Source organism: Cyprinodon tularosa, unplaced genomic scaffold, assembly GCF_016077235.1.
Source record: "Cyprinodon tularosa strain WSP-4 unplaced genomic scaffold, ASM1607723v1 ctg78, whole genome shotgun sequence".
Taxonomy (NCBI): Eukaryota; Metazoa; Chordata; class Actinopteri; order Cyprinodontiformes; family Cyprinodontidae; genus Cyprinodon; species Cyprinodon tularosa.
Genome location: NW_024039540.1, coordinates 2,173,056 through 2,182,500, shown reverse-complemented (window position 1 = coordinate 2,182,500; position 9,445 = coordinate 2,173,056). Strand labels below are relative to the sequence as shown.

Genomic DNA, 9,445 nt, shown 5'->3' with positions numbered 1-9,445 from the left:
AAGCCATAAAATAACAGCATGAGGCATTCTGTGTGCGAGGCGGACATTCATGGTGTTTGTGTCTGTCTTACAGGAAAAGATGGAGCTGCTGGAAAAAGGGAAAGATGAGCAGCCTCTCCTTCCTGAGCTGGTAAGACTTCAGGTTCACAGGAGCTTTGCCTAAACCAAGAAGATAACTGCAGACCGGCCTCTATGTAGCATGCAAACACAGGAGATAGCTGCTCGCATGAAAGAGCTCTCTGACTGAACGGATCAAAGCACTTCTTATTCTACCTGGTTTAATCTGCCATCAGGATAAAGGTGTGATGATGTCACCCAGTGTCTCATTTGGCTAAATAACTCTGACATTAGTGATGCTGCTCTGTTGGCTGATGATGGTAACCGTTTGGACAGATCCAGGATGAGTCTGTGGATGAGTGGGAGGTTTGCTGCTGGATATCAAACATGGTTCATATAGGAGGTGTTAGAGAGCAGTGCTCACCTGCAGCCTTCCTGAATCCTGTGGTTTTATCTGAGGTTAGCGGTGAGGGAGGCTCCTGGTTCCGTTCTTTAGCCTGATCTCCGTCCAATTTATTCTAATGATGTTGCATTTTGATTCAAATCTATGGAGGGAATTTCGTTCCATTATTGTTCCAAGCAAACAACACATTTTATAAAAAAAAAAAAAAAAAAAAAAAAAAATGCAGCAGGAAATGGAACTTTGGAAAATATATTTAGATCAAAAATTGAGAGTAACTTTGCTGTTATTTTAGATTACGGTATGCTTCTTTAATTTTTTTCTCAAATGTATTTTTCAAATTAATTTTATGATGAAATTTTTATTCATATGTTTTTTTTTTTTTTTCAGATAGAGTTTTATGAATTGCTTTCTTTTCAAATTACATTTCACTGATCCCATCCCCCTTAACTTTAGGCCCAATCCAAACACTCGCTTAAATAATACAAATAATACAAATACAGTTGCTAACTTTCAGGTGACCAATAGAAATGCATCTTTGTACCTCCCTCCAGAAGAAAGCCCGCCCCCAGAGGGCAAGAGAATATGATCTGGAAAACGCAATTAGAATAGAATGCATTTCATAATAATTTATCTGGAAAAAGAAAAGAAAAGGAAATTCAGATAAATTTAATATAAAAAAAAACAACAAAATAATACATTTTGAAGTAATTAAACTTTTTTAAAGATTAAAAAAGAACTAACAAATATTGTTAAAAAAAAGAGTGAAGAAACTTAATCTGATAAAACAGCAAAGTCACGTTTTATGTTTAATTAATCATTTTTTTCAAAGTTTCTATTTTTGGATTGATTTTTTTTTTCTTTTAATTTCAATTAACTAAATGTGTTCTTTGCTTCAAATTAATGGAACAAAGTTCTCTTAATAGAGAATATGGTCTAGTATCGTTTTCTTCTGCATGTAGCCAGATTGATTTAAGACAGAATATATTGTTGGAAAGTTAAGATTAACGAGCCCTCAGAGCTGATCAGATGTCTATTTACATGTTAAGATTCATACTCCATGCATCCATCCATCCATCCATCCATCTGTCCATCCATCCATCCATGCATCCATCCATCCATGCATCCATCCATCCAAGCATCCATCCATCCATCCACCCATCCATTAATCACCCATCCATCCATCCATCCATCCAACCATCCATGCATCCATCCATCCATCCATCCAACCATCCATTAATCACCCATCCATCCATCCATCCATCCATCCACCCATCCATTAATCATCCATCCATGCATCCATCCATGCATCCATCCATCCACCCATCCATTAATCACCCATCCATTAATCACCCATCCAACCATCCATCCATCCATCCATCCATGCATCCATCCATCCATCCATGCATCCATCCATCCATCCATCCATCCATCCATCCATCCATCCATCCATCCATCCATCCATCCATCCATCCATCCATCTTCTCCCACTTATTCCATCAGGGTCGGGATTGGGGCCCAGGGCCTCTCTGGCAGTCTATTAGGAAGGTCTCTCTGTTGGGGAGAGAAGGAGCAGTGTGAACTTATCTGAGATATTCACAATACATGTGGTGAACTGGTGAAATAGTTTTTAAAACCAAAGACGTTACCTCACCACATGCTATGCACTGTAAAAAAAATAAATAAAAAAAAAAGGAAGGAAAAAATGGTTTCATCAGGGCAGATATGTACAGAAGAAAAAGGAAAGGGGCTCCGGATCCAGCAGCGGTTTATCTTTGCACGTTGCTGCACAAATGCATAAACATCTGAAATATTAAAACCTTTTTATAGGTCAATCGCTAAAACTTTTTAACCAAAACTGAATAATTTTTAACAACGTTCCATCCTCCGCAGAATACAGAGGGGTGAAGACGACAAACTCAAAGAAATAAATCTATCATAAGATAATTAAATACAAACATAAAAGTAGATGAGTACATTTACTATGAAATAGTAAAATATAAGAGTAAATATATACTTTTACTGTTAAATGTTATTTTTACAGGCTGGAGTCTTTAGAAATGGAGTCTGTGCCTTTTTCAGTAATTATTGATCTCGGAGTGGCAAAAAAAATCCAGGAAGACGTATGTCTTTCTCAGTGAGAAGCAGCCAATCAGATGTCAGAGTTTCTATTAGGGATGCACAATATAATCGGCCCCCTATCGGTATCAGCCTTAAAACTGAATATCGGACATCTGCCACCCCACCGATATTTAACCCGATATTTGATCAGCTTCTGAGTTTCTAAAGTCTAAGAAAAAAAAAAAAAATACTACTTCTTCTTCTTCCTCAAAAACTTATATGATTTACCAGGAACATCAGCATCTATACTATGGGAGGTAGGGAAAGCAGTGATGAGAGGTAAAATTATTTCATTTTCATCTCATAAAAAAAAGTTAGAACAAAAAAAGATCCAGGAATTAGAGGGAAAAATAAAGTTACTAGAAAGCTCGCTAGATGAGGAAAAGTTAGGGGAAATCCGTAAAATAAAACTAGAACTAAACGAATTTATTGAAAAACAAAATAAATTTTTAATTCAAAGACTTCGAATTGACAACTTTGAACATAGCAATAAGTCAGGAAGCTTCTTAGCTAACCAGCTAAAAATAAACAAAGAAAAAACGACTATATTTGCAGTTACAGATTCAATTGGTAATACATTACAGGATCCGGAGGATATTAACAATGCCTTCCGAGATTTCTATAAATCTTTATACACATCACAGTTAAATCCATCAGATAATGATATCAAGCGATTTCTGGATAAAATAACTCTTCCTAAATTATCAGAGAGTCAAAGAGCGACCCTGGACTCACCGCTGTCTACAGCTGAAGTTCAGGAAGCATTAAAAAACATGCCAAATAATAAAGCGCCAGGTCCAGACGGGTTCCCTACTGAGTTCTATAAAGAGTTCTGGGACATTCTGGCCCCAACGTTCCACAGAATGCTGCAGGAAACTCTAGATGATGGCAAATTTCCAGTTAATATGAATTCTGCCACCATTAGTCTCCTGCTTAAGCCAGGCAAAGATCCTATGTTTCCGACCAGCTATCGTCCCATATCCTTAATTAACGTGGATATTAAAATAGTCTGTAAAGCTTTAGCAAAACGGTTAGATAAAGTCACTCCTCTCATAATCCACCCAGATCAAACTGGTTTCATTAAAGGGAGGCAGTCAGCTGCTAACACACGCAGACTGCTGAATTTAATAGATTATTCCTACAGCAAAAATCTTAAATCCTATATATTGTCCTTAGATGCAGAAAAAGCATTCGATAGAGTAAACTGGAAATTTTTATTTGCTACTCTACATAAATTTGGCTTTGGCAATTCCTTTATAAATTGGTTAAAAATATTATACAGCTTCCCAAGAGCCTGTGTCAGGACAAACAATCAAACATCTTCCAGTTTTTGTCTCCAGAGGGGCACCAGACAGGGATGCCCACTCTCCCCCTCACTTTTTGCTATTTTTATTGAGCCTCTGGCTGCTACAATCAGACAAACAAATATGATTAAAGGTATAAAAGGCATGAAAATGGAGCATAAAATTAGTCTTTACGCAGATGATGTATTACTTTATCTCCAGCACTCAAACACTTGCCTCTCTCAAGTGATTAGTTTACTAGAATCTTTCTCAAAAGTCTCAGAATACTCTATAAATTGGTCTAAATCTGTAATACTACCAATTAATTGCTCTCTACAGAATCCCTCAGGTCTACAATTGCAATCAGGAAATATCAAATATTTGGGAATTACTGTGTCATCTAAACTAGCTGAGTTACCAAAACTCAACCACACCCCTCTTTTAATGAAAATAGAAGAGGACCTAGAAAGATGGAAATCGCTTCCGATCTCCCTTTTGGGTCGGGTAGCCTCAATTAAAATGATGGTCTTACCCAGAATTAACTACCTATTTTCAATGATCCCAAATAAACCATCAACCGAATGGTTTAAATCTCTAGATTCTTCCATCTCTAAATTTCTTTGGAAGGACAAACCCCCTCGTATCAGCTTAAAAACACTACAGAAAACTAAAGTCAGAGGGGGACTAGATTTACCTAACTTCCAATACTACTATTTAGCAAATAGATTACAATACATCTCTAAATGGATAAAACATAATCCCTTAGATGAGCCCTGGATAGACACAGAACAGGATATATGCAGCAGGGCCGTCACTAGGTTCGAGAGACATGGGTGGCTTAGCCCCTAGGTAAGATATTGCGCGCGCGCAGCGCGCGCCGAAATTTTTTCAGTGCACTTTCTAAGGCGCTGTCTATAAATTCATTATTTTAAGAGCAACATACCTGGGAAACACTTCCCTCACTAATGCTACTTCACCAACTAAACTACATCAGTTAAAATGTGCTAAATTACAAAGAGTAAATGGTAGGTGCCATGCATTACTGCATAAATGGAAGAAGGCAAGTGGTTCGCCACTCATCATAATGGAAACCTTCTACAGAAGACAGTTGTCTAACCAACAGACTCCCAACATCTTCATAAACCCTTAACCTGGCCATTCATCTTTCCCCATCTCCCCTGCACCCACAACCTGTCAGGAACCCCTGTCTGCTTTGCAATAACCCTGTTTCTGTGTGTGTGCTTGGTGTGTGTGTGTGACCTGGACTTTGGCATGTCTTTCTCTACACCTGGCACAGAGAGAAACACATATATGTGAGGAACTTAACAATAAATGCAGCATTATCTTTGATAGATTTCTGCTTAATCTAAAGTTTAACCACAAAATACAAGTTGCATAAATGGACAGTAGGCAATAGGCAATAGCATCATTGCAAAGAAGGATATCCTTGAGACTTTTTCACATCAGTCTGACAAAGTTTTAATGCAAATAAAGGAAGTATTTTTAAGTACAATGTATTAATGAAAACACAAAATCAACAGTATATGAAACGTACAACTTAGAACTATAGTCAACCCAAGGAAGCACTACCATATCACACAGTGTCGCCCTATCAGACTGGTGGCACATAGATATGGGAGAATTATCCTGCCATAATGCAAGAGCACATAACTTCAATTAGAGAAAAGAATTTCATCTTCTTGCACTCAAAACTTATAATGCTCACACTCAAAACATGCGCTCTCTCTCAAATATTTTCTCTTCTCTCAAAAATCTTTGTTTCTTCTCTCAGATTTAAACAGATATTTTCTATATTATCACAGATATTTTTTCCTCTCGCTTGCCTCCATCTCCGCTCTGCACGGGTCTCAGTTACGCTCTGCTTGCGGATTTGTTTTGCTCTCTCAGACTGCAGTTGGATCGTTGCCTAGCAACCTTTCCAGCCAATAGAACGACAGCCTCGGAAAAGGTGCGCTTGTTTAACCCTACGGAGTGTGCCTGTGCTACTACGCCACTTATAAAGCGTCAGCTGAAACTGCTATTTACAGTAGTTTTGTGGCTGATTGTTGTTTAGAAATAGAAAACCTGGTTTCATTTCTTAGTTTTGCCCTGGATTTTGTAGCGTTTGTGGACGCTACGTCGCTACTTGATCAAAACAATAACGTCGCTACAGGAAAGTTACTTGATAAATAAAGCAGCGACGCTACGGTCAAGCTACTTGAAAATGTAGTTAAACTAATAGCTTCGCTACATGTAGCGGCGCTACTGCCCATCACTGCTCCTGTGACAAAACTATTATAATGATGCTAGTAGGCTACAACAACATCGTGTTTTCCCACACCACTGACTTTGTTCACCATGGTAACGTAATTCCTACTGAATCAGACAAGCTATTAGGCCTATATTGTCTCTTTCCTCACTCCAGGTAAAGTGAAGAAAATGTAAACCGCTGACATCAAATGGCAAACTCACCGTATGTATCTGCACGCAACCATAACTTTCCTAATCAAGCTCGATGACTGTGTGGAGATTCAAAGGGCGCGCTGTTGCTGCACTGCACAGCTGCTATGGTCCAGTTGATGGCCGTGTACCACGTGACGTGACGCTGGACGCGGAGCCAATGAAGGAAATGAATATCCTAACGATATTAATAATTGTATAAATAATTGTGTTTGTAAATAAACTAACAGGAACTTATCTTCAGATTAACTTGCCTTCTTGGTGGCTCGTTTTCAGTGCTTTACTGCAATTGTTTGGGGTTATATGGAAAAAAAATCAATAAATAAAAAAATAACAATAAAAATCGCAAAATAATTATGGGGTGGCTAATACCAACGAAGGGATGACTTCAGCCACCCTAAAATAGGTCTAGCCACGTCCCTGCTATGCAGTAATATAATAATCTCAGATTTGCCGTTTATTAGCTCTAAGATCAAACGGCACCCATGTTTCAAAAATATTAACATCAGCTCTTCCCTGACAGCATGGTGGGAATTTCTAAAAATAACGAACTCATCACTTATCCCGTGCAGTCGTACACCCATCTGGAATAACCCTGACATTCTACAAAACAATAATGTGATAAACTTTCCGTACGGGAAAAAATAAAGGTTTTTAAAATATCGGGAAATAAATTTGGGTTTGAAGGTAATTTTTATCACATTCGCTAGTTTAAAAAAATTTTGCAATATGGCATTAAAAAAAATAAATTTTGGAAAGGCAAATCAAAGTATAATTAAAAAAAAATTTTAAGGGCATATTGTGGAGGTTTTAAAAATTTCCCAAAACTAAAATATCAATTTTTTAAGTTAACCCCCCCAAAACTACTGTCAAAATTTAAACCCGGGCACTAAACTAAACTGGATGTTTACAATATCTCTTTATTATTTAAGGGGGAGGATTTTCAGCCCACCTTTTGCAAAAACCCCCGGGGTCAGATTTTCCCAAGAATTTTTAAACTGCCCAAAAAACCCCCAAATTTCCAATTAATACAATACAAAATCCTCCCCCCAGAGTGCACTATCCCGGGTCAAAGATTTTTCCCAAGATGGGTTTTGCGCAATCAAAACATCGGGCCACAGTGCAAGGAAATCGTTGAAAATTTATTTTCACGCGCTAGGGTTTTATGCACCCCGGTTCAGAGTTTTGGGGCCCCCGGGGTATGTAAGGATCACACTGTCCCTGGGTTGAAAAAACCCTAATTTCCCCCTTCTGTTTGCTTGCGGGGTAAATTTTGAGGGAAGCTCTAGGGGAAAAAAATGGGTTTTTTTTTGGGGCTTTCACTCATTATGTATCCCCAAAGAAAACTATCCTCTAATTGGAAGAGAAAGGAAATTTAAATCAATCATACAGAGACCCGTTTTTGGGGATCATTTTAAATTTTTGAGACAGTTTCTGCATCCCCATCAACCGTTTCTCGGGGCCCCCCTTGTTTGGGCTCCATCACCTATGTAGGGGGGGGGCTAGGGGGCGTCTTGGGGGCCGGGGGCTATTTTGGGGGTCCTTGGTCCGGGGGGCTCGGGGGGTGCTGGGACGGGGGGCCGGGGGTTTGGGCCCCGGGACTGTTTCCCCCGTCGGGGGGGGGGTTCGGGGGCCCGGGGGGGCCCTTTCCGGGGGCCCTTGGGGTGCTCGGGGGGGGTTCCCCGTTTGGGGGGAAGGGGGTTTACGGGCCCCTGGGGCTGTGCTTTTCGGGGGGGGGCGGGGGCCCCGGGGCAGGGGTTCTTTTGGGGTGCTCCCCGGGGGTTTTGCTCGGGGGGCGTGGGGGCTTTCCTCTTTTCCCCGGGTCCGGGGTTTTTAAGGGGTTGGGCCGGGGGCCTTGCCGGGGTTGGGTTGCGTCCCGGGGGGGCTGGGTTTTCCGGCCGGGCCCGGGGGTTGTGTGTGTCTTTTGGGGGGGGTGCGGGGGGGGGGCCCCTTTTGGATGCCCCCCGGGTGGGGTGTGGTTCCCGTTTCGTTGGGGGGGGTCCCGGGTTTGACCTTGGTGGGTTGCACCCGGCGGGGCTTGGGAGGGGGGGGGGGGGTTGCTCTTTTTTTTGGGCCGGCGGGGGGGGGGGGGGCCGGGGCCGGGCGGGGCCCGTCCCCTTCGGCGGCCTGTCCGGTTTGGGGGGGCCGGAGGGGGGTTTGGGGGGGGCGTGCTGCTTTGGGGCCCCGGGGCGCGGCGGGGGGGGTTTGGGGGTCCCGTCGGCGGTTTCTTTTGCTGTTGTGCCCTTCTGGGGGCGGGGGCGCCTTCCCGGCCCCTCTCTCTGGGTGGGGCCGGGGGGGCTGCTCTGTCCTTTGCTTTCCCTTTTTCGGCTGTTTTTGCTGGGGTTTTTGGGGGGGGGGTTTTCGTTGTGTTTTTGGGGGGGGAAGTCCGCCGGGGGGCCTTGGTTGGTGCCGTGGGTTTTTGTCCTTGTCCCTTCCGTGTTTTTTTCTTTTTGGGGGCTGCTGGGCCCCCCCGCATCCCGGCGGTGCCCCTCCCGGGGGTTTCCCTTTTGGCCCTTGCCTTTCCCGGGGAGGGCGGGCATTTATTTTTTCGGGGGAACATCTGGGGGACCTGGGGGGGTGGGGCGGGGGGTTTGGGGGGCACTCTTTTTTTGGGGCCCGTTTTTTCCCCGGTGGGGGGGGAGAATTTTTAAAATTTTTTTTGTTTTTTTTTTTGTTTTTTTTGTGGGGGGGGGGGGGGGGGGGGGGGATGGGGGCTTGGGTGGGGCTCGGGATTTGCGCTTTCCTGTTTTGTGGGGTTTCTTTTTCTTGGGGATTGTTTTTGGGGGCCCGGGTTGGGGGGGGGAGCCCTTTGGGGGCCGGGGGCCCGGGGTGGGGTGGGGGGGGCGCCTGGGGGGGGTTTTTTGGGCTTTGCCCCCCACTGCGGGGGGGGTCTGGGGGGGTTTCCTTTTGGGGCCTGGGCCCCCTGGGGCGCTTTGCCCTTGGGGGGGTCCCCGGGTGGGGGTTGGGTTCTGTGGGGATGCGGGCGGGGGTTCTCCGGTGTTACCCGGGCGGTCTTCCCTGCTGCCAGGGCCTCTTGGGGGGGGGTGCCCCCCGGGGCCTGCTCGGGGGGGGGCAGGGAAATTTAACACCTTTTTGGCATGGCTTACCCCCTCAGGGGTTTTGA

General features: G+C 43.6%; 1 protein-coding gene across 1 annotated transcript in view; it reads left to right on the top strand.

Annotated features, from left to right (window-relative positions):
- Positions 1-9,445, top strand: part of ano9b (anoctamin 9b) — a 54,044-nt gene that overhangs the window by 5,479 nt on the left and 39,120 nt on the right. Inside the window, exon 2 of the mRNA XM_038270858.1 lies at positions 74-130. Within this exon, the coding sequence (XP_038126786.1) occupies positions 74-130 (57 nt within the window). The remainder of the gene's footprint in view (positions 1-73; positions 131-9,445) is intronic.